Source organism: Mesocricetus auratus, unplaced genomic scaffold (genome assembly GCF_017639785.1).
Source record: "Mesocricetus auratus isolate SY011 unplaced genomic scaffold, BCM_Maur_2.0 Super-Scaffold_100014, whole genome shotgun sequence".
Taxonomy (NCBI): Eukaryota; Metazoa; Chordata; class Mammalia; order Rodentia; family Cricetidae; genus Mesocricetus; species Mesocricetus auratus.
In genome coordinates this window covers 5529075-5554100 of record NW_024429197.1, presented here as the reverse complement: position 1 = coordinate 5554100, position 25026 = coordinate 5529075, and the positions used below count along the sequence as shown (strand labels likewise).

At 51.6% G+C, this 25026-nt stretch overlaps 1 protein-coding gene across 2 annotated transcripts in view; it reads left to right on the top strand.

Moving 5' to 3' along the window:
• Ece1 (endothelin converting enzyme 1) overlaps positions 1-22519 on the top strand; it is a 98807-nt gene extending 76288 nt beyond the window's left edge. For both annotated transcript variants that reach the window (XM_040756307.1, XM_040756306.1), the window contains exons 9-19: positions 4421-4563; positions 5636-5750; positions 8911-9021; positions 9660-9758; positions 10376-10453; positions 12766-12869; positions 16611-16721; positions 17288-17355; positions 18507-18697; positions 19847-19942; positions 20182-22519. In XM_040756307.1, the coding sequence (XP_040612241.1) occupies positions 4421-4563; positions 5636-5750; positions 8911-9021; positions 9660-9758; positions 10376-10453; positions 12766-12869; positions 16611-16721; positions 17288-17355; positions 18507-18697; positions 19847-19942; positions 20182-20358 (1293 nt within the window). In that variant the 3' untranslated portion in view covers positions 20359-22519. The remainder of the gene's footprint in view (positions 1-4420; positions 4564-5635; positions 5751-8910; positions 9022-9659; positions 9759-10375; positions 10454-12765; positions 12870-16610; positions 16722-17287; positions 17356-18506; positions 18698-19846; positions 19943-20181) is intronic.
• The last annotated feature ends 2507 nt before the right edge of the window (positions 22520-25026 follow it).

Genomic DNA, 25026 nt, shown 5'->3' with positions numbered 1-25026 from the left:
GGTAGTCCAGGCTGGTCTCGAACTCACAGAGATCCGCCTGCCTCTGCCTCCCGAGTGCTGGGATTAAAGGCGTGCGCCACCAACGCCCAGCTCGGGGAAGGAGTCTTAAGAGTATCAATTCTTCTCTTTGTTCCCATTCTGTTTCCAGTGTTGGCAGCTGAACCTGCACATCTAGGCAACTGTTCTTCCACTGAGCCACATCCCAGTCTTAGCTTGTCTTTGAAAGATTAATTTTATTATTTTTAAATTGTCTGTCTACATACCGTGTATATCTCTCCTTGTATGTACACATGAGTGCAAGTACCCACAGAGTCCAGAAGAGGGTGTGGGACCCTCCAGAGCTGGAGTTAGGGATGGTTGTGAGCCACCTGACATAGGTGCTATCAGCTGAACCCGGGTCTTCTACAAAAGTGGTATGTGCTGTTGCCCACTGAGACATCTCTCCACACCCATATGTGTATGTATGCATGTATATATGTATGTATATATATATGTGTGTGTATATATATGTATGCATATATATATATATTTATGCTATATAGTTAGAGGCTGGCCTGTACTAGCCTATAACAAAGGCTGTGTGTGTGTGTGTGTGTGTGTGTGTGTGTGTGTGTGTGTGTGTGTGTGTGTACACACCACAGACTGGCCTCAAACTACATAACCTGGAACTTCTACATAGACCAGGCTGACCTTAAAATCCCAGATATCACCTGGTTCTGCCTCCCAAGTTCAGGGCTTACAGTCATGGGCCACCATACCCAGCTATAGAATGTATTTTTATCAAATTCACCCTCTCCTCCTAGATCCCACCCACACCCACTCCCGAATTCATGTCCTTTTTTTTTTTTTTTTTTTTTGGTACTAATCTGCCAAGTCCGGTTTGTGCTGCCCATGTCCTCATGGGTGAGGGGCATCTACCACTGGAGAATGGAGCTTGGTCCACCTTTAAAGACAGCTGACTCCCTCTTCCAAGAGCCATCAACCGTCAGCTGCTCCCCAGCTGGGGGCGGGGCTGGGCGACCCTCTCATTCCACACTAGAATGCTGACTGTGTTCATCTTGTGAGGGCAGCCGCAGCTACTATGAGTTCGTGAGTGTCCTGCTGTGTCACAGAAGACACTGTTGCCCCTGCACAAGATCAAGCCGTGAATGAGGTGTCCATGTCACACCCCAGCCTTGGGAATTTCGAGACAGGGTCCTCTACAGTACAGGCTGACCTTAAACTCGAGAACCTCCTGTCTCTGCCTCCCCAGTGCCAGGACTGTAGATGTGTGCCACGCTGCTGGTCTCTCTTGCTCTCCAAGCCTCTTTGGTTGGTACTCAGCAGGGATCCTTGGCTTCACATGTGGAAAATAGAGCTCATGGGTATCCTCAGGGGGAACCAAATCACAGCAGGGTGTCCCAGTTGACTAAAACAGCCATCTCCATGGAAACGTGTTAAGTTAGGAATTCCTGAAGCAATTGAGGCTGGAAATTCGAAAATCCTAGTGTTCACACATGGCTTCTAAACTCAGAGCCAGGGTGCTTCCCGGTGGGAACGTCTGCTCGCCACACAACAGGACAGGTTGCGTAGAGCCCGAGATGATTTTCACCATCAGGATCTCTGTCAGAGAGTTCCAGTGACGCGTGGTTCTCTCAAATTCCGTGAGCAGTGACATTTGTAAATGTATCAGTTTCCCCGGGTCTTTGCCAGAGGATCCTGCTATCAGGTGGCTGTCATGGCTGAGCCCTATTTGAAGATCTCACGAGTGCACTTCTCAAGCCCCTGGCCACCCAGAGCCAGAGGATCTGCCAGGAGGACGAGCCAGGGGACAAGGATGCTTGGAACAAGGCAGGCTATTTCCAGAGGACCGTGCAGGCAGCTCTGGGAGCTGAGGGGGTTGTCTCCGTTACAGAAAGGCTGCGAAGTGGCACTGAGTCCTCGAGCTGGTTCCTGCTGGGGACTCCATCAGCTCCGCTCACTCCCGCTCGCACCGCTCTTACTGCAGGATGTATTGTGACACACTGGCTCCCTGCCCACTGTGCTGTTCAGTTCCCAGCCCAGTACAGTTGCCGTCAATGGCACAAATCAGCCCCTTGCTGGGAGCTGGCTGGGAGCGTTAACAGCTCACCGATGCCTTTGGGAGCCAGACACACCCTCAGCCTCACGCCCATCCTTCCAGCTCTCTGTACTATAAGAGCCGAAATGCCCTTTGAAGCCCAGAAGCTGTGTTCTAGGGGTGTTCACAGGTTTAATATGTAGGAGGCCAAGTTCAGTCCCTAACACCGCCAGCAAGCAAATAAGTCCAGCAGTGACTGAATCCACCTTGTAGACCTACACTGACTCCAGCTGACATGAGACCTCAGGGAAGTCACCTTTCCGTGCAGAGGGTCTTAGAGCTGAGGACAGGCTGTCTGCTGCTCTGATGTTACAGGTAGACTTCATGCCTGCTTTTTCCCATGTGAGGGGCTTTTATAGCATAGGTGTCGCTCGCTCACTCACTGCCTTTACTTGCCTGACATTTTCTATTTCTTCAAGGAAAATGAGAACAGAATTTGAAATTCCTCAGGGCCAGCCCTGCTCAGGGCAGAACTTGAACAATGATTGGCTTGGCTGCCATTGATGACCGGCTTGCTAAGAGCCAAGTGCCCATGATGCATTGCTGCAGATGGTCATTTATGCTAAACCACAGTCTCCGTAGCCCTGAAAGACCTCACATTCTGAAAAGTGGCACACTAAAAATAACAGGACATGTGGGTGACACGGGGCTGGGGCTGACCGTTCCAAAGTTGTGCAACTCTGCTCGGGGACGCTGTGTTAAGTGAAGTCAGCCCGCTACAAAAGGGCAGACTTTGGGGCCTAGGGGGTGGGGGACAGCTCAGTACAAAAGCATTGGCCTTGCATGTACAAAGCCCTGGGTTCAAGCATCGGAAAGAAAAAAAAATACAGTACAAGAACAGAGGCTGTTTCTGTCTTCCCTTAGCTGAGGCTCTTGGTGTAGATTCGATAGAGAAGGAAAATAGAGTGGATGGGGTCCACCTTCTGGGGACTTGGGAAGGCGGGAGTAGAATCCTTCAGCCTGGCAAGATACTGAGGCCGGGTGGGGGGGACAGGGGGACGGTGGCAAAACAGTGAATGGCTAATGCCACTCAACTGGACTCAGTCATACCTAGGAGGAGGCAGAGGCAGAAGGATCACTGCAAGTTCAAGGCCAGCCTGGTCTGCATAATGGTACTTTGTTGGGGGGGGGGGGGGCGTGTTGAGATGATGATGCAGGGCTGGTGAGAAGCCTCAGCAGGTAACGGGCGCCTGCGCCAAGCTGGTGGCCTGGGCTCCGTCCACGGCCCCCACATAGTGGAAGGAGAAAACCGATTCCCTGTAGTTGTCCTCTGAACTCCGCCCGAGTGCTGTGGTGTACGCACATACACAAATGCATAAATCTAAGTTTTGGAATGGGGATAGCCAGACCTGGGGGTGATGCCTTTCATCCCAGGAGGCCGCATGAGGTCCTTGCCATTTTCTGAAGTGGAGCTGCAACAAAATTAGGGAAGACGGAGGCGGCCGCCATCATCCGCCAAGTCCCACGTTCATGGCATGCGCATCGGGAAAGATTCATGTGTACTAGTCAGCATGGTCCCCCTGGTCCTCATGAGAGCCCAAGGGGAAGGCAAAATTATTACCCCTCCTTTTTTTTTGTTTTTGTTTTTCAAGACAGGGTGTCTTTGTGTAGCCATGGCTATCCTGGAACTTGCTCTGTAGACCAGGCTGGCCTCGAACTCATAGCAGTCTTCCTGCATCAGCCTCCTCAGTGCTGGTTTCAGCTGTACCAACTTTCAAATGAGGTCTCTTTTTATTTTTATTATTTTTATTTATATGTATGTATGTTGCTGGGTATGTACGTGTGTGTACAGGGACCTGCAGACACCAAAAGAAGGTGTTGGTTCTCCTGGGACTGGAGATACAGGTGGTTGTGAACCTCCTGACATGGGTGCTAGGCACCAAACTTGGGTTTGGTTCTTTGTTTTTTGTTTGTTTTGTTTTTTTGGTTTTTTTTTTTCCAAGACAAGGTTTCTATGTATTGTTTTGGAGGCTGTCCTAGAACTCGCTCTGTAGACCAGGCTGGCCTCGAACTCACAGAGACCCGCCTGTCTCTGACTCCCAAGTGCTGAGATTAAAGGTGTGCGCCACCAATGCAACAAGCTCTCTTAAACACCGAGTCACTTTGACAGCCCCTCAGATGAGGTCTTGTCACCTGGCCCCTTCGACTGCTCCAGACAGAAACTGGCCAGTCAGCCCTGGCTCTGCCCTGTGCCCTGCCAGACAGCGTGGTACTCGGCCCTCAGTCAGAACTTGATGATGCCTTCTTCTGAGGAATGGCCTGGAGACCTGGGCTGAGGGGGGTGTGGCCTGGCCACCCTCACACTACCCTCTTTTCTTGCAGACCTTGGCACCCGCCATCAACTGGTTGCCGTTTCTCAACACCATCTTTTACCCGGTGGAGATCAATGAGTCTGAGCCCATCGTGGTCTACGACAAGGAATACCTGGGACAAGTCTCCACCCTCATCAACAACACCGATAAAAGGTAAAGGTGCTAAAGGGACAAAGTGGTCTGGAACACCTGCCCTCAGGCATGGTGGGACAGGTGACATGGGGACTCAGAAAAGGGGTCCTGGATGGGCTTCTGTGTGAGGCTCCTGGTTATGATCACAGGTTCAAATCCCAGCTCCTCCTCTCATAGCTTTGTAACTTTGGGGCAAGTCTCATCCACCCCAGAGTTCCTCTCCCACCTATCCAGTCAGGCTGTGGAGAGGTAGGAGAACTAAGGGAAGATAGTGCTGACAAGTACTGAGACCCAGTAAATGCTAGATACTGTTCAAACTCAGTGACACTTTTTAAATTTTTTTTTTTGAGACAGGGTTTCTCTGTGGCTTTAGAGGCTGTCCTGGAACTAGCTCTTGTAGACCAGGCTGGTCTCCAACTCACAGAGATCTGCCTGCCTCTGCCTCCCGAGGGCTGGGATCAAAGGCGTGCACCACCACTGCCTGGCCACTTTTTAGATTTTAATGACAAATGTTGGAAGGTATAGGGGGAAAGAGAAGCTCCCAGGATGTGTGTCTGTGTTCATGTGTGCACATGGAGAAAGAGAGGTTTCCTGGTAGATGGTATGCCTCCCTCATCAGGGCCAGATGCTTTCCCGTGGCCTTTATCATCTTCCCTCACAACATCCCGACTCTGAAAACGTTTTCCTGACTACATAGTAGTTCATCATATACATATATTTGTCAGGTGTCCAGGTTAAACAGACATCTTTGTGCTAAGGTGACTCCATTTAAAGCATGGCAGGTTTCCTATACCCTGGAGATGGGTCAGAGGGAGCTGCCAATCATGGAACCTTGAGTCTGGCTCCTTCTAGCTGGGATGGAGTAATTGAGCAGTGGCGTTTATTGAGTACTAGCGGCATGCAAGTGATTGCATTAGACATCAGGGCTTTTCTGTGGTTGCAAAAGCTAGGCTTTACCTTGAAGGGCTTATGTTCCCTGTGCTTAGAGGGTGGCAAGCATTTGTGTGGTCAGGCTGGAGAAGAGCCTAGGTCAGAAACTGAGTTTGAGCGCTGCCCAGGGGTCTCTGAGCTCTCCCCGGTCCTGTCCCCACAGCCTACTCAACAACTACATGATGTGGAACCTGGTTCGGAAAACGAGTTCCTTCCTGGATCAGCGCTTCCAGGATGCCGATGAGAAGTTCATGGAGGTCATGTACGGAACCAAGAAGGTGAGCGTGCTACTGTGCACACCTGTGTGTGGGGCAGGGTCCGTGGGAGACTATGGTTCTGCTGCAACTATGGCTGTGGGTTTCCAAAGGAAAGAGAATGAAGAGAGCCACCGAAGGGGGGGCAGCTACTGTCCATGGGAACAGGAGGGAACCTGAGCCAGCAGAAAGTGGGCAGGGGCGTCTGGAAGGAGGCAAAGATGCTGAGACAAAGAGCAAAGAGGTATCTTAGCAACTAAACTAGTTGACAGCAGAGGTAGACTGTAGACTCTTCATTCAGCCCCTTCACTCTAGTGATGGCTGCTTCCCTTGTGTGGTGGGGAAGCCTCACAAGCCTGGGGGTGGGGACCACTGTTTTCTTTTCTAAGTTTTCTTTTATTATTGCGTGTGCGTGATGTATGTGTAGGTGCATACAATGGTGTGTGTACGGAGGTCAGAGGACAATTTGCGAGTCAGTTCTCTCCTTCTACCATGGGTTCCGAAACTTGAACTCAAGTCATCAGACTTCTGCAGCAAGCCCTTTTAGCCAGCGAGCCATTTCACCTGCCCTCCTTGTCTTTCCTTGAGACAGAGCCTCATGTAGCCCAGGCTGGCCTCAAATTCACTACATAGCTGAGGGAGACCTTGAACTTCTCATCTTCCTGCCTCCAGCTCCCAAGTGCTGGGATTACATGCACCAGAGTCTACCAAGTTCCCTTCTTTCTTGCCCTAAAAATTCTGTAAGATAAAAATTACATACAAGCCGGGCATTGGTGGCACACACCTTTAATCCCAGCACTCGGAGGCAGAGGCAGGAGGATCTCTGTGAGTTCGAGGCCATCCTGATCTACAGAGCAAGTTCCAGGACAGCCTCCAAAAACAATACAGAAAAACCCTGTCTCAAAAAAACCACACACACATACAAAAATCTACATACAGTGAGATACATAGGGTTGGAGAGATGTCTCAGTGGGTAAAAAGTTGGCAATACAAGCGTGAGGACCTGAGTTCGAACCCCCAGAACCTACATAAAAGCCAAATGCCGTCATATGCATCTGTAATCCCAGCACTCGTACAGAGAGATGGTAGCCAGAGATGGGTGAATAGGCAGATATTTGTGGCCAGCTAACCGGCGGAACAAATGAGACCCTGCCTGAAAGTGGAAGGTGAAGACCTCCACACCCTCACTGTGGTGTGAGCATGCCCACACTTACGTGTGAATACACACACAAAACGTCCTTTTAAGAACTTTAAAAATGACGTAGCATGCTGTAACTGGCTCAGTGACTTTTGACTGATGACATCGCTCAGGTACTCACCACCCCAGTCAAGGTAGACGATACTCCCAGGACTTTTGACCTAACAACCTGAGCAGGAAGTGCCTGGTGAGGCACCCACATGCACACTGTGCCAGCTTCTTGTTCTCAGTGGAAACGTGTAGGTCTCATCCATACAGCTGGGTCCCTGGCAGTCTGTTCCCTGCTGCACCAACTGGCATATTGGGTATGGAAACCCTGTGTTTTAGAGAGGCGGTGGTGGCCCACACCTTTAATGCTTGTACTTGTGAGGCAGAGGCAGGTGGATCTCTGTGAGTTTGAGGCCAGCATGGTCTACAGAGTGAATTCCAGAACCCTCAGGGCTGCATAGAGAAACCCTGTCTCAAATAAATAAATAACAATAACAAAAGCCCTCTGTACTTTGATTATCCACACATTGCTGTATGAAACCCCACATTTTGATTATCCATTTGTCTACAACAGGTGTTGCATTGTGTGCAGCCTGGGGCTGATATGAATCTAGAGTGTGTGTGGGGGTGTGTGTGTGTGTGTGTGTGTGTGTGTGTGTGTGTGTGTGTGTGTGTGTGTGTGGTTGTACCATTCACAAGGGCTGACAAGTAGGACTGAGGCTTTCCAGGGCTTCAGTGAGACTCCTTGTTTCCAGCTTAAACTGGTCAGGCGCCCTGTGGACTTGAGGACTTGTGAGAAGAGTGCATTCTGCTGTGGCTGCAGCTGTGTTCTTCCTAGGAGGCTGCAGTCCCGACCGTCAGGGAAGGTTTCACACCATTTAAGTAGAAGTTCCCTGAACACTCTGGCAGGCGGAGGTGGGGGGGTGGGGGGGTTGGGGGGGTGGAGACTGGAGAGCAATTCCTGCACCAACCACACCTTTCACCTGCCCTCACTTGCTCCAAGACCCCGAGAAGTCATCTTGGTTTCGTTTTCAGTTGTTTTTTTAGACAGGGTCTCATGTAGCCCAGGTTAGCCTTGAACTCACAGTGTACCCCCAAACTCCTGATCCTTCTGCCTCTACTTCTGCAGCCCTAGGATTACAGGTGTGCACCGCCATGCCCAATTGTGTGAGTGTGGGTGTGGGTGTGGGTGTGGGTTTCACTCTGTAACTCTGGCTGGCTTGGAACACATTATGTGGACCAAGGTGACCTCTAACACACACAGATTTATTTGCCTCTGTCTCCTAAGTGCTAGGATTAAAGCTGTGTGTCCCCATACCCTGTCCCATATCTAGGTTTTTTTGGGTGGTTTTTTTGTTGTTGTTATTGTTGTTGTTGTTTTAGTTTTTCCAGAGAGGGTTTCTCTGTGTAGCTTTGGAGCCTGTCCTGGAACTCACTCTGTAGGCCAGGCTGGCCTCGAACTCACAGAGATCCGCCTGCCTCTGCCTCCCGAGTGCTGGGATTAAAGGCGTGCGCCACCAATGCCCAGCTCCCATATCTAGTTTTATGTGATGCTGAGACATGAACCTAGGACCCCATGCATGCTGCACTCTCCAACTGAGCTGCATCCCCAGGCCTTTGGGGGGAAGCAGGCTGAAGAGAGAGAGGTGGTCTTACTCTGTAGCCCAGGCTACTCTCAGACTCAGGTCACCAACTCCAGGCTGTCATATCTATCTCCAGGCTGTCATATCTATCTTTTTTTTTTCCGCTTCAGTACGGGTGACAGACTCTCCAGTTTCACACATACCAGGAGAGCATTCTACCACTAAGCTGTACCCCGAGTCCCGGGACCCCCTCCAGTCCTGTGTTTTCCTGGTTCAGTGCTTAGGGTAGTCAGAAAAGGCGTCTGTCTCTGAAGTCCCAGAAGAGAGCACAAGCCCCTGGTGGCACCATTTCCCACACGGAAGGGGCTGAGAGAAAGAGACTGAGCCCACTGACACCCATACGTGTGTTTTCCAGACCTGCCTCCCTCGCTGGAAGTTTTGTGTGAGTGACACGGAAAACAACCTGGGCTTTGCCCTGGGCCCCATGTTTGTGAAAGCCACCTTTGCTGAAGACAGCAAGAACATCGTAAGTGTTTCCTGAGGGCCGCGGGGTTTGAACCCAGAACGCACTAGGCGAGCATTCTACTGAGTCACATCCCCAGCCCGTGCGGCTAGTAGTGCCGACTGTGCAGACAGACTCCAGTCGGAGTCAGGGGCTCTCCGCCTTCAGTGCCACCACCCCTGCTGCTGGCTAGTGCCACTCACTGTCCTCTGGAATCTTCCACCTGTCTTTGGTCTCCAGGTCTGGTCATGGCACAGTTACCTTCCAGAATTGCTGTTCGTCTCCGGAGTGATCACAACCTTTTTGAAACTGTCCCTCAGAAGCAAATTCTCTAGATTTCAAAGCTCATTCCATTAAAAATGATGTCTTTGCTCTGGTCAGTGTGGGAGAGGCTACTTCCTTCTCTGAAGGAATCTCAGTGCACTGGTTCATGTCAGAGGCTCTGAAAAGTTCTGCCACGGGAGCTTTCCCAACTTCCCCAAAGCCTGCCTCATCTTACTTGACCCGTCCTGACAGTGGGAGAACGGATGGGAAACTTGGTTCCTCCCTGACTCGGCACCGGAGGTTAGACTTTGGCCGACAGCACCCTTCTGCACAGGGCTTCTTTGTGTTTAGGTGATGTCATAGCCCAGCCCTTACCGGTGTGGCATCTGTCCCCCCAGGCCAGCGAGATAATCTCGGAGATCAAGAAGGCATTTGAGGAGAGCCTGAGTACCCTGAAGTGGATGGATGAAGACACGCGGAGATTGGCTAAGGAAAAGGTGAGGCTGCCTGGGAGTTCAGAGGGCACCAGGCCGCCAGTGCCAGAGCAGAGCCTTCGGTGGGGGAGGGAGTGGGTGGGAGAAGTTCTGTCCAGTGGAGATGTACATGGATGCCATTGTGCCCTGTGAGTTTATCGGGACTCCCAACACCCTGAAGCCCACAATGGCGTGATATCAGGAGACCTCCCATAGCGGAACGGGGAAGGGCAAGGAGCGTGCGCGCCACAGAGGGACTGGACCAGCCCTTCCATAAGAACTGGCTCCTGTGGTGATTAACCCTCTCTGCCTGCTCATTCCTGCATGGTTGTCCTTCATGAGGGCCGAGGAAGGCTGTGTGACATAATCACCTCTCCTCTCAGCACTGTTGTTCATGGGGTTCTGTTACAGTGCATAGACTTTGGGGGCACACATCCAAGCCGCAATGGCTCTCTTGGGGGAAGTGTCATTTCATCAGAATTTACCAGACTCACTACAGGAAAAGATCTAGAAGCCTAAGGAAGCAGGAGGCTAGCCCTGGCTCTCCTTGGCACAAACCCTGAGCCTGGACCCCATAGAGCTGGGGCAGGCTTGGCCAGCGTCACTTGACAATGTCTTTCTCACTCCATCCCTCTGTCCAGGCGGATGCCATCTACAACATGATAGGCTACCCCAGCTTCATCATGGACCCTAAGGAACTGGACAAAGTGTTCAATGATGTAAGTGGCTTCCACCTGCCCCGAAAACTCCCTATGCCCATGTGAGAAAGGACCAGGATTGGTCTGATGTAGATGCTGGGGATAATAACATGGTTTTTGGCCTGTATCAGAGTGACCTGGAGTGGGGTTTGGGGATATGGGCATGAGGATGGCTTTCCCTGTTCCTTTGTGTCCTGAGTCAGTGGGGGTTCCTGTCTCCCCAGAGCTACCGTCAGCCATTGCTCAAGGTTGTTACCGGAACACAAGCTGTGCATCACCCCTAGAAATGGCCAGCTCCAGGGAGTGAGTGGGAAATAATGGGAGAATGGCTAGGGCAGGGTGGCTCAGTGGTAGAGCTTTACTTAGAGTGAATGAGACCATAGGTTTCCACCCCCAACACCACAAAACAGAAAAAAGGAACGGGAATAAACAGATATGGTGACACAGGTCCCCAATCCTAGCGTTCCAAAAGCTAGGGTAGGAGGAGCCAGGGTTCAAGGTCATGTTTGGCTACCTGGCAAGTTCAAGGCCAGCCTGGACTATAGGGTAGACCCTATCTCAAACAAACCAATGAAAAGAGTAAGGGAAGTGTTGGGGAGCCGACTCGGTGGTTAAGAGCCCCTGCTGCTCTTGCAGAGGACCTGGTTGATTTCTCAGTGCCCATGTTGGGCGGCTCATAACTGCCTGCAACTCCAGCTCCAGGGGATCTGACTGCTTCTCACCTCCATGGTCATCCATGCACACACACGTGTATACACACACACACACACACACACACACACACACACACACACACACACACACGAGTTTTTAAAACTATTGCTTGGAAATGAAGGGAGAAAGCAGATCTTCAGTGAGCCCTCACCCCCTGCTGCTGCTCACAGGCATCCTCCTGCCCCTGGGTCCTCTCTTCCTTCCTCTGACAGTGATTGGACTTTTGACTTTGACCTTGAGACACTAGTGGAAAGAGGAAGCCTACACCCAGAGGTATTTTAAAGCTTAGCTTGACAGCAAGGGGTAATTGCTATCCCTGCCACTTGGAGCTGTCAACCAGTCAACCGCCTCAATCGGACTGCGGTTCTGACCCACGTGACCGGGTCTTCCGTGTTCTCAGGATTGAGAGTTATCAGTTGGGGCACTTTTGACTTTACAGTAACCTCACCTTGTAGTTATATTTAAAACCTGAATCTGTTAAAATTACCTCTGAGGCTGTGAGACTCTGTCTGCAGCCCGATTCCTTGAGAACCACTTCAAGTGCTCCCAGGTAGATACTGGGATGTCAGAGCCAAGGACTCCTAGAGGCTGCCAGGTGCTGCCCTGGGACCTGACTCCTCAGCTCTTTCCCTTAGCTAGAAAGATCTAGAATGTATCTAAGCAAGAACTCTGCCTTTGTCTGGGACACAGAACCCAGGCTGCATGTTGAGGGATGTATGAGGGTGCAGCTGGGTGTTGAGGGGTATCTGAGGGTGTGTGCCCCTCCCCCACTTGAGATAGAGTTTAGCTCCAGGCATTAGGTCTGTGTTGTCCACAGGAACCTATTTAATTAAATTAATTTTATTTTATTTACTGACTCAGAGCCAGGGTCTTACGTAGCCCAGGCTAGCCTTGAACTCTGTGTAGCCAAGGCTGACCTTGAACTTCTGATCCTCCTGCCTCTGCCTCTCACATGCTGGGATCACAGGCATGCACCACCATGTCCAGTTTATGAATGTTGGGGATTGAATGCCACCCGCCCCCCCCAACCAGCTTCATTCATGCTAGACAAGCAATCTACCAGTTGAGCTACACCCCCGTCCAATTAAATTAAAACGTAAGAGCCACACAAGCACACTCAAAATGCTTCATAGGCCGGGCGTTGGTGGCGCACGCCTTTAATCCCAGCACTCGGGAGGCAGAGGCAGGCGGATCTCTGTGAGTTCGAGGCCAGGCTGGACCGATAGCCTCCAAAACAATACAGAGAAACCCTGTCTCGTAAAAACCAAAAAAGTAAATAAATAAGTAAATAAATAAAATGCTTCATAGCTAGTGTTTGCCTTATCGGCTAGGACAGGCATAGGATAGATATGTCTGTCAGTGCTGGGCATATTCTTGTCGAAGTCCCAAATGCTGCAGCAGGGCATCTCACAGCTCCATGACGCTCTCGGGCATCCCTGGGTGATGCTTTTAGTGTTTTTGAAGAGGAAGGTCAAGGCCAACGGAGACTGTGAGACCACAGCCCTGAGCCGTCCTTTCATGCCTATAGACCAGTCGCTTGGCTGTGGGGTCGGGGCCTCGGTTTCCTTGGTTCCCAGCCTGGACATGCTCTGATCTCTGACTCTGCTTTGCTTCCCCAGTACACGGCAGTTCCTGATCTCTACTTTGAGAATGCCATGCGCTTTTTCAACTTCTCCTGGAGGGTCACGGCCGACCAGCTCAGGAAAGCCCCCAACAGAGATCAGTGAGTTCCCCAAGGTGTGGGCTCCTTGCACGCAGGGAGACCCAGAGTGACCTGGGGTGGGTGGAATGTGACTTCCTCACTTGCTCGCCGTGAGTCAGAAGCAGCTGTCGTAAACGCTGTCTGAGGGATGGAGACCGTGGAGCGCCACTGGGCACATGAGAACTGTTCCAGTGCGTTGTATCGCAGCAGCAGCAGCTGGGGAACTTTTTCACAAACGCAACCTTTAGTGCCAGGGCGTAGCTCAGTGGTGGACTGCTTGCAGGGCAATTGCAGGGACCTGAGCTGGATCCCCAGCTCACCTATGAGTGAGCCCTGGTGTCTGTCTTTTACTGTTTTGAGACTGGGGTTTTAGTGTGTTGTCCAGGCTGGCTTTGAACTCGTGCCTCAGCATCCCCAGGGCCCAAACAACAGGTGCAAGATTCTGCACACAACACTTTGGGTGTGTTGGTATTTTATGTAGTTTTAAAAAAAAGGTGTTTGAGCCGGGCGTTGGTGGCGCACGCCTTTAATCCCAGCACTCGGGAGGCAGAGACAGGCAGATCTTTGTGAGTTCGAGACCAGCCTGGTCTATAAGAGCTAGTTCCAGGACAGCCTCCAAAGCCACAGAGAAACCCTGTCTCGAAAAACCAAACAAAAAACAAAAAACAAAAAAACAAAAAAGGTGTTTGCTGTAGAAGTGTGAGGGCTCTGTGCATTTGTCACCTCCCCTCAGTACTGGCAGAGGGACAAAAGGACCCCAGGGGCATGTCCCACCCACCAGTCTAGCCAAATTGGCAAGCTCCAGGTACCATGAGAGACCTTGTCTCAAAAATTAAGGTGGACATCAATAGAGGAAGACATTCAACAATGACCTCTGACCTACACACACACACACACACACACACACACACACACACACACACACACACACACACACAGGTAAATGCAGGCTCCTGAGCTAAGCATGTATATTATACTCATAGGTAGAGCAACTTGCCTGGTGTGCATGAAGCCCTAGTTTCTATCCCCAGTTCACAAAATAAAAACAACACAAAACAAAATAAAACAAACGAATGAACAAAATCTCTTTAGGAAAGTCAGGCACCCTCTCAACTCAGTCCTAAATTACTTTCTCCATCCCAAAAGCATTCTGCAAAATTAACCGGCTAAGGACAACTCCCCTTTGCCTCTGGCGCCCCCTTGTGGACAAGAGGTTCAGAACTCTGTTTCCTCTATGTCTTCAATGGTACTTTCCTAAAGCATGAGATGGGCTTTGAAACGTCATCTAATCTAGTTCATCTGATCTTAAATTTAACTTGGTCTTTCAGCTAACTTTTGTTATTCACCCATGAATGTATCTGTGGCTGTATGGGTATAGATGTGATGTGGTAAATTTCTCGATATCTTTGCATGGCTTAATGACACCCAGCAAAATACCTCTGCAGTGCACTGGGAGGAAGCAGAGCAACTGGACTCACTTGCAAAATGTCCTTTCTCTTTTGTCATTCTTTATTGGCTCTCCCCTCTGCACCGGGAAAACGCTGAGATGCCAGCTATTTGGTTCACTTTATTTTTGATCTTAGGACCTTTCCATCAGATCTGTGAGCATAGCTCAGGTGATGGAGTGCTTGCCCAGCATGTTTGACCCTTGGCACCTCATAAAAAGCAGGATGATAGGGGCTGTAGAGATGGCTCAGAGATTGAGAGCACTGGCTGCTCTTCCAGAGGACCCGGGTTCAGTTCCCAGCACCCACGTGGCAGCTCACAACTGTCTGTAACTCCAGTTTCAGTGGATCCAGCACCCTCACACAGACATATGCAGGCGGAACACCAACATACAAAAAAACAAAAATAAAATTTAAAAAACGGGGGTGATGCACATATCTGCATTTTCAGAACTTAGGTGATGGAGGTGTGTGTGTTTTGCCCGCGTGTATTGTATGCACACCACATTCCTGCAGTGGCTGTGGTGGCCAGAAGAGGTCATCAAATCCCCTGGAACTGGATTTATAGGATCTTGTGAGCTGACCTATGGCAGCTGGGAACTAAACCCAGGTCCCTGCAAAGAGTAGCCAGTGTTCTTAACCACTGAGCCATCTCCAGTCCACCCAAAACATGTTTTGAAGCCTCACATTTTCGTCATGGGTAACAGATGACGTCAGTTGTTTTCCCAGAGATTATAAACTCGCTTTGCTCATTAGCGAGAAAGCATTCAATATCCGAGTGCAAAGCCTGTGGTTGGTCAGCCACTCTGAAAGCAGAGGCATCATAAGAAGGCTAGAGTGCTTTGTGGGTGTCCCATGGGTCACACAGAAAATTAAGAGGCTCCTATGGGGGCGGGGGGGGGGGGAGGTGAGGGAGTCAGGGTTTAATGGGCTCTACAATTATACTACCTCTTAAGGACAGAGAGTGAGGGTGGCTTGTCCTGTGGGCTGGGGGGGTCGCTTCTCTTTTCTTTCTGATTGTGGATTTTTCTGGCTTGTATTTGTTTGTTTGTTTGTGTGGGCTTGTTTGCATGAGTGTGAACACACGTGTGTGGGTACACGTGCACTCTGAGCTATGGGGCACATGTGTGTGTCTTCCCCAGTCAGTCTTCCTATGTTGAGGGAGGGTCCCCTTCTTGAACCAGAATCACTAATCTAGCGAACACATTTGTCCCAAGGTTCTCCTGTCTCTGCCTCCCAAGTGCTGGTGTAAGGCTTAGGCTGGCCACCATGTGTAGCCACCTGGCATTTACGTGGCTGCTGGGTACCTGAGCTCCGGTCTCCACACCTACATTGCCAGCACATCAACAGTGAGCCATTTCCCCAGTACCCCACCATTTTTTGTTGTTTTGGGGGGTTGGTTTTTTGGGGGGTTGTTTTGTTTTGGTTGTTTTTTTGTTTGTTTGTTTAAGACAGGGTTTTTCTGTGCAGCTTTGGAATCCATCTTGGCGCTCACTCTATAGACCAGGCTGGTCTCCTGATAGCATCCTCCTGCCTCCACATCCTAAGTGCTGGGATTGTAGCATGCCCACCATTCACAGCTGTGTTGATCTGGTTTTTGGTAGAGCACCTGTTGGGGAAGCCTTGGTAGCCCTTAAGACACTTTAAGAACTGCTGATAGAGCCGGGCGTTGGTGGCGCACGCCTTTAATCCCAGCACTCGGGAGCCAGAGGCAGGAGGATCTCTTTGAGTTCGAGACCAGCCTGGACTACCAAGCGAGTTCCAGGACAGCCTCCAAAGCCACAGAAAAACCCTGTCTCGAAAAACCAAAAAAAAAAAAAAAAAAAAAACTGCTGATAGAAGCATTTTGAGCCTTACACTCCAGTGTTTGATATGTCAAATAGAAGATAACTCCTGGTCTTTCTGTTTCCAGCTCTTGAATGGTGGGATTAAAGGCATGTACTGTCATCCCCGTTAATGCAGTATTGGGAATTAATCCCAGGGCTTTGTACAACTTAGACGAACACTTTGCCATTCTGAACTTGAACTATATCTCTAATCCTCAGAACCCACTTTTTTTCCCTTGTTTTTTTGTTTGAGACAGAGTCTCTATTTGTGTAGTTCCAGCTGTCCTGGAACTCACTCTGTAGACCAGGCTGGCATCAAACTCACAGAGATCCACCTGCCTCTGCCCCTCAGTGAGCCGGGATAAAAGCGTGTCCCACCACGCCCAGCTCAGATTGCACATTTTAAGATCCTTGACAACGGTCTCTAAACCACGCCCACCTCCCCTTGCACCAGGTTCGCCAAAGGTCTCATGTGTGCTTGTGGCTTGCAGGTGGAGTATGACCCCACCCATGGTGAATGCTTACTACTCGCCCACCAAGAACGAGATCGTGTTTCCAGCTGGGATCCTGCAGGCACCATTCTATACCCGCTCTTCACCCAAGTAGGTCACGTCTGCTGCTCTTAACCCAACCGTTCGCCAGCCTCAGCAACCCTGAGACCAGTCCGGCCCAGCCCCCCTGGCTGACCACTTAGCCCCAGTCTGGTGCTCAGAACGACTGGAACTGGGAGCTAGAGATAGTGGAAGAAACAGCTGTGGTCCTGGGACTTCCCTTCTGGCCTCTCTTGGCTCTGATATCCCTGCTTAGTGGGGCTTGGAGGAGCATGTCACAGAGTCAGGATCTCTCTGGACAGCATCTTAAAACACAGCTGGAGGGTAAACATTATACCTGTGTCTCGTGCAGGTGGGCTTTGAAAGCCACAGTCCTGGGTTTGAATCCCAGGCTGGGTATGAACCGCGTGCCACTTAGGCAGACAGGCTGACCTGGCCCCAGCCTCAGTTCACTCATGAGTATTAAGACCCAACTCTGCTGAGGTGACTTACAGGTGCATGGCCCCCAACTGTGACTAAGTCCGCCCAGCCTCCTGCGATCCCCAGGGGCCACATTCCCGGAAAGCCCCGAGGTCACCTAGTGGGGCTTCACCCTCACCCATGTGTTCCTCCTCCAGCGCCTTGAACTTCGGTGGAATTGGTGTCGTGGTGGGCCATGAACTGACTCATGCTTTTGACGATCAAGGTATACACTCCGTGGGGCCCCCATCCAGGCAGAACCAGCCAACTTCCTGCCCCCCCCCAGTCCCCTCACGTGTCCACGCCTCTCTTCTCTCTGCTGGGAACCTGGGGACTCCGTGTGGTGGTGGGAAGGTCTGTGGCTACTGTGAAGCCCCTGCTCGTGGACAGTGCTCTTTTCTTTTAACTTACTAGTTTTTCTTTTATATGCATTGGTGTTTTGCCACGGGTGTCAAGTCCTCTGGAACTGGAATTACAGACAGTTGTGAGCTGCCATGTGGGTGCTGGGAATTAAACCTGGGTCTTCTGCAAGAGCAGTCAGTGCTCTTAACCACTGAGCCATCTCTCCAGCTCCATGGGCAGTGGTCTTATTCAGAGGCTGGCAATAGTATTCAGCAGGGAGCATACAGTTCCCAAGTAACCCCACAGAGACTTTTTTTTTTCGAGACAGGGTTTCTCTGTATTGTTTTGGAGGCTGTCCTGGAACTTGCTCTGTAGACCAGGCTGGTCTCTAACTCACAGAAATCCGCCTGCCTCTGCCTCCCTAGTGTTGGGATTAAAGGCGTGCACCACCAACGCCCGGCTCTGGTGTGGACTTTTGAAATCTCCTGTTTCCTGAGTATCTCCTTTCAACTCCTGAGAGTCCTTCTCATCTCCTTCTGTCTACCAGTCCCACCTAACCTCTACCTATTGACCAATCAGCTTCTTTATTAAACCAGTCACAGTGACATAGTTTAAAGGAATAGTCCACACTCTACCATTCTAGAAGCTTCTCTGGTCTGACCATAGTCAGAGAAATGACAGTGCAGCCCTCACCATTAGCTGATAGCCAGGCTCCTAGTGATTGCCTCCTGCCTTGGGGACCTCATAACCCAGAAGGGAAAGCTGGGGCCTGCCTGTGATCCTGGCACTGCCAGCCCTGGCTAGGAATCTATTCCTTGGGATTGGGGACCCTTAGCCAGTAATAAAAGCCAGCCACGACCCTCTGTGCCCTTGAACTAGCTATCAGTGGCCTGGACTGTTTTCCTGGGTCGTCTCTGGTATGATTGGCCAGGCCTCCATCACGTGGGTTGATCACTCCCATCCATGTGACTCCCATCCAGGTGGCAGAGGAGTAGCAGCAGGTCCCACTGTGTGACCACTCTCCTGCCTCCACAGGTCGGGAGTATGACAAGGACGGGAACCTCCGCCCCTGGTGGAAGAACTCGTCCGTGGAGGCATTCAAGCAGCAGACCGAGTGCATGGTGCACCAGTACAGCAACTACAGCGTCAATGGCGAGCCCGTGAACGGTCGGCACACCCTGGGCGAGAACATCGCCGACAATGGGGGCCTTAAGGCAGCCTACAGGGTATGTCCGCTCCCCTGGGACTGAGTCTGGTCCAAGGTCTCACAGTAGAGGGTCAGTACAGCCGTGTTCCATGCCCCTCGGTTCTCTGGGTCAACACATGGGGTGGAGTGACTGAGTGTTGACCGGGAGAGTTATGAGCTTCCGAGCTGAGCCCTGAGACGGCTTCCTGCTGGGAACCTGCCCCTCTGCGACACAGGGCGGGACCAGGCCCACTGCACAGCCTGGCCATTCTTCCCGCATCAGACAGGAGGGGCCTGCACAGGCGAGGGACTGTCTCTCATTGTGACAAAACACCTGACAACTTGAGGAACAAAGGACGTGTTCCGGTTTGCAGTGGCGGATAGTCTGTCACGGTGGGAAGGTGGCAGGAATGGGGGAACAGACCAGCCAGCCACGTTGCCTCTGCAGTTAGGATTTAGAAAGTAAACAGGAAGTGACTGAGCTGTAAAGCCTGGAGGCCCTCCCTGCCCAGTGACCCACTTCTTCCAGTGAGCTGCCACCTCCTAAAGGTTCCGAAGCAGTCCCCATCGCTCCCACCATCTGTTAACCAAATGTTCAGACATGTGAGCCTATGAGGGCCTTTCACGTTCAGATCACAACAGGGACACTGAGAGGGTTCTGGGTTCGAGTCCCAGGGCTAGCATAATTGACCTGTGTCGAGTGGCTGAGGACTCCTAGCTTTTCTCCCAAGTGCTGGGATTAAGCATGTGCCTGGACTGGAGAGATGGCTCCGAGGTTAAGAGCACTGGCTGCTCTTCCAGAGGTCCTGAGTTCAATTCCCAGCAACCATATGGTGGCTCACAACCATCTGTAATGAGATCAGGTGCCCTCTTCTGTCATGCAGGCAGAACACTGTGTACATAATAAATAAATCTTGAGAAAAAAAAGGCATGTGCCACCACCGTCCAGTGCTGTGTTGAGTTTGAGATGCATCATGGGTATCTGGCTGGGTGTTCACCAGAGAGAGGCTGGAGTGGGAAGCAAACAGCCAGCATGATGGAGTGTGTGTTTTAGGCTATGGGGTTGAACTCACCCTCTTTTGAATGGGAACACAGAAGAAAGCCAACGCCCAGGTACCCACCTCTGCCCCTGAACCTGCACACATCCTCACCTGTGTCATGTCTCGACTCTGCTTTTCTCTCCTCCCAGGCCTACCAGAACTGGGTGAAGAAGAACGGGGCTGAGCAGACGCTGCCCAGCCTGGGTCTCACCAACAACCAGCTCTTCTTCCTGGGGTTTGCACAGGTGAGCTCACTGGGTGTGTTCCTTCATGTGCAGTACCAGAGCTCCAGAGCCAAAGGCAGCTTCCCCTCAAATGGCACCTTCCTAAATCAGCGGACTGTCTTTGGGACATTCCCCTACCTGGGGGTCCTCCTGGCTCCCTGGGGGTCTCAGGTTCATTCTGCTGCTGTCGTGGTGGGGCCAGTGGAGCGGCGCCAAGGCCCCACGGTGATCCCAGATTCCCTTTGCTGCCCTGCCCCAAGGTCTGGTGCTCGGTCCGCACACCTGAGAGCTCCCACGAAGGCCTCATCACCGACCCGCACAGCCCCTCCCGCTTCCGGGTCATCGGCTCTGTCTCTAACTCCAAGGAGTTCTCAGAACACTTCCACTGCCCTCCTGGCTCCCCCATGAACCCTCAGCACAAATGCGAAGTCTGGTAAGGGCTGCCGTCCAGGGAGCACAGAAGGGAAGGGGTCTGCCGCAGCTCCCTCCTTCCAGCCTCCAGGCCACCGCCCAGCCCCTCAGCCGCCTAGGGCCCCTCCCCACCCTGGAGGGTATGCATCTGCCCTGTCTAAGCCTATGATGGAGGTTCACCGCTTGAACGCCCTGTGAGGCCCCAGCATCCCAGACACCCAGGTGTGAGCTAGAGGGCGTTTGTGTGTCCAGCTGCTGGGCCTCACACCGACAACGGCGAAGGGGCACAGCCCCTCGCCCACATCCAATGCCATCATACCACAATACCACTGTGTCAAATGCTTTAAGATATATTTTTGGGGAGACTTGTTTTTTAAGCATTATGGAATACACTGGAAATCTTCAGGGAAAAATGCATTTAAAACACTTTTTTTTAAAGGAAAGATTAGTATATTTATTATGTTCTCTTTTTCTAAGTAACCTGTGGACAAAAGAAGCCCCACTGATTCACCCCAGGGGACCCCAGGCTGCTGAGCATGCCCCCACACTTGAGCGCTACCTTAGGCCATTGTTGGGTGATTGCTTCTGTAGTCACCCGTGCAGACAGGAGATGCAGGGGCCAGGCAGAGGGGTGAGCCAGCTGAGGGGCCTAGCTTCTGGGCATGACCCCTCAGTCATCTGTCCTGTCTCTGGAATCCAACCTTGGGGACCCCAACAAGGATGGGCTGATACCCAGAGTTGATAGCTGTGGCAGCACAAAGCCAGGGCAGGGCCCTCCCATGGGGGCCCCCGAGCAGTCTGGACTAGACTAGCCGTCCCTCATTAGATGCACACTGTTCCCCAAAATGTCCTTCTTTTGTTCCCACCTCTCCTGGCCTTGGGGACCTGTGGCCTCTCTGTAGCAATTCCAATACCCTGAAGTGGTCTGCCTCGCTGACCCTTGGCCCCACAATACAGGAAAAGGGAAAGTCGTCCACTTCTCTCTCCAAGCTCTGTAGCCCAGAGTTGCCCTGGCCTGGTTCCCAGGACCCATTCTCTAGTGCCTTAACTGAGGCTGTGGCCCCTGAGCTCCACCGAGGAGGCAGCCCCTGCCTGAAGCCCTTGGCTTTCTCCGTGGAGTCCCCAAGTGTCCTGACTAAAAGCCAACACCATAGCCCCTCTCCCAGCCTGCCTATGGGGAAGCCATTCCAGATGGCCAGTGTTGGGAACTTTAGGCCTCTCTCAGGCTTCCAGCCTCCCATAGCACTCGAGGTGAATTAAACCAGTTCTTACAGGTGGCCGGTTTCCTCTCATTGGGGGGGGGGGTTTGCGGCTGTGAGCCAGAGGAGGCTTAGAATGGAAGGTTCCCAGCCGGATCTGGGCTTACAGGGAAGTCCTCTGTCCAACAGCATCACCCAATAGTAGATATATGGGTTCCCACTAGGTGGCGCTCACTGTGGTTCTCATGATGGCTGTACAGAGGCAAACCTCTGTGAGCTGTAAGCTGGGAGCGCAGTGGTGCCACCACCTGGCAGGCCATGCTCCACATTGCACAGCACACACCCCCTCCCCATACCATAGTCCTCCTTGGCCAGGAAGCCCAGAAATGTAGTCTTGGGCCTGCTCGTTTAGGGTTAGCCTTAGCACTTGGGCAGGGAGCTGCAAGCTGACCCCTGACAATGCCCCTGGTCCCTGGAAGCATGTTCAAGGTCTCGTAGCTCTTCTGGGAAAGATTACACAGGGAGCAGGAAGGTGGCTGGAGCCATGGCCGGCCACACATGATCTTCTGAGTCCCTCTGCCCCTCCTGCTCCTTCCTCTTGCCTCCCTGTGGAGAGGCAGTCCTGAAAGAGTGTAGCACCGGTCTGGAGAAGCAGGATCCTGAGCTGGGGTTCAGCAGTACAGTTATTGCTCAGGGGTGCAAGGCAGCCACAGCAGAAAGGCCCAGACCGAGCAGAGATGGGTGGGTACAAAAGCAGCACCCCTCCCGTCCCCCCAGCCCCCCTGCCCTCCAGAGAGTTGAGGAAGACGGATGTGAGGAGGGCAGCTGCTCTCAGAGAGACCCCTCCTCTCAAGCCTGGGGGCTTCCCTGCGGGTACAAGGACATGGGGTTTGGAGTTGGGGAATCTATTTTTTTGTATTATTATGTTTTGTGCTACTGTAGTTTGGGTGTGGCACTATTGTAAGTAAAATAAAATACTTGTACCTAGCGCCCTGTGTGTGAACGTCCGTCCTTGTTGGGTGATGTGTGTCCTGTGGAAGCATGAGAGGGACCTCCCTTGGCTTCTCGGCCTCATAAACTCCCTCCTGTCCTTCAAGGCCCCACACAATAGCAACTCCTCCAGGAAACCTGTTCTCATTTCCTAGTTCACACAGGCTTCTATTTCCAACTAGGGTGTGTCAGTTTGCCGGGCTGACGCAGAAACCACAAACTCTCTGACTAACATGACAGAAATTCACTATCTCATAGTTCTGGAGACTCAAAGGCCAAGATCAAGGTGTTGCTAGGGTTGGGTCCTCCTTGGTGTCCGGAAGAATGGTCCAGGCCTCTCTCCTGGCTCCTGGTGGCATCACACTCATGCATGCATGCATGGGACAGATGTGGCACTGGCTGCTGCCCACCCCTTTCCCAAGAAGGGACACATAGCTTCTCCTGTCAGATTCCCAATGTACCCCCAGGCCCCAGCTGCAGAAATCAGTACTGTTTTTGTTTTGTTTTGTTTTGTTTTGTTTTGAGACAGGGTTTCCTTTATAGCTTTGGCTGTCCTGAAACTCACTCTGCAGACCAGGCTGGTGCCAAACTCAAGAGATCCACTTGCTTCTACCTCCTGAGGGCTGGGATTAAAGGCGTGTGCCACCACCACCCCTTTCCCAACAACCAAGAGAACAAATGGCTTCCGGGTCCCCAGCCCTGAGTCCTGAGCCCCCATGTCCCTTTTCTTCGTAAACAGTCCATCCCTGCCACCATCAGCAATGGCCCTCCTCATGCAGAGCCTGAGTTTCCTGTCTGGCTATTCAGGCTGTCCCTTCCAGCTGAGGACTGTGGAGACAGCAGACTCGTGTCTTCAGAATAACTGGGAAGTGTAAACAATCTGAAGTCATTAACTGTGAACCAGAGAGCCAGCAGGGTATATGATACATGGAGGGATTAGAGAAGCCTTTAAATGCTCCCAGACTCCAGTATAGCAATGGGCCTAAGGACAAATGACTTCGAAAAGAACTGCACCCCCTTCACTGGAGATGAGAAGGGCAGAGGCATATCCTGGCCGTGCCCAGAAAGGCCCATGCCATAAATAATTCCAATGCTCCCCCAAGCTGAACGTAACTCCAGCATACTCACAACCAGAATCCCAACGTAATTATCTGCGAGAGTGACCACGTGAGTGGGTGTGGTGCTGGGGCAGAGCTTTGGGACTGGTGGACACTACAGCCACTTAAGATGCGTTGTCACTGTAGCAGGCTCTCTCTTGGGCCACAAACCAGCTCCCAGATCAGGACAAGGAGACTTATTATTAGTAATGAATGCTCGGCCTTAGCCTATGCTTCTCCCACCAGCTCTTACAGCTCCAGTTAACCAGTTTCTCTCCATCTACGTTTTGCCTTGGGGCTGTTTACCTTTCTTTCATTCTGTACATCCTGCTTTCACCGCCTCCTCCCTGTCTGCTTGGTGGCTGCCTGGTGGGCTGGCCCCAGGCGTCTCCCTCTTGTTCTCCCTCATTTACTCCTGCTCTCTGCCCACAAGCCCCAAGCCCCGCCTATCCCCCTCCTGCCTAGCTATTGGCCATTCGGTTTATTAGATCCATGGGGTGTCTTAGGCAGGCAAGGTCAGCGGCAGCAGCACATCTTTACACTGTTAAATACAGCATAAACAGATGTCCTGCAACACATCCTTTTTTTTTTTTTTTTTGAGACCAGGCTGGCCTCTAACTCAAAGAGATCAGCCTGCTTCTCTCTCCCCAGTGCTGGGATTAAAGGCATGTCACTGCCTGGCTGATACACTGTCATCTTAAACAGAATTTGTTAAGCTGATTGATGTTGACGAGAAATGCACTGGAATACCCAAGATTGGTTATTTAAGGTAGAATTTCAAGTGGCCCAGGCTGGCCATGAACTTGCTATGTAGCTGAGGATGACCTATCTTAAACTTCTTTTTAAGAATTATTTATTCTTGCCGGGCGTTGGTGGCGCACGCCTTTGATCCCAGCACTCGGGAAGCAGAGGCAGGTGGATCTCTGTGAGTTCGAGGCCAGCCTGGTCTACAAAGCGAGCTCCAGGACAGCTTCCAAGACAATACAGAGAAACCCTGTCTCGAAAAACCAAAAAAAAAAAAAAGAATTATTTATTCTTATTTTGTGTACATTAGTGTTTTGCCTGCATGCATGTCTATGTGAGAGTGTCAGATCTTGAAGTTAACAGACAGTTGGGAGCCGCCATGTGGTTGCTGGAAATTGAACCCGGGCTCTTACTTACTGAGCCATTTCTCCAGCCCTATCTTAAACTTCGGATCCTCCTGCCTCCACCTCCTAAGTGTGGTGAATACAGGTGTGCACTCTTTGTTTATTCGATGATGGAGGTGGAACCCAGGGCCTCATGGGGGAAACTTGCGCCCTCTGACCCTCCCAGGTGAGCATGTCATGTAATAACCTAAGATGGAAGTGTGTCACATCTGAGGCAGTGGTGCCCAGTGAGGGAGGATGTGGCATTTGCTCCAGCAATG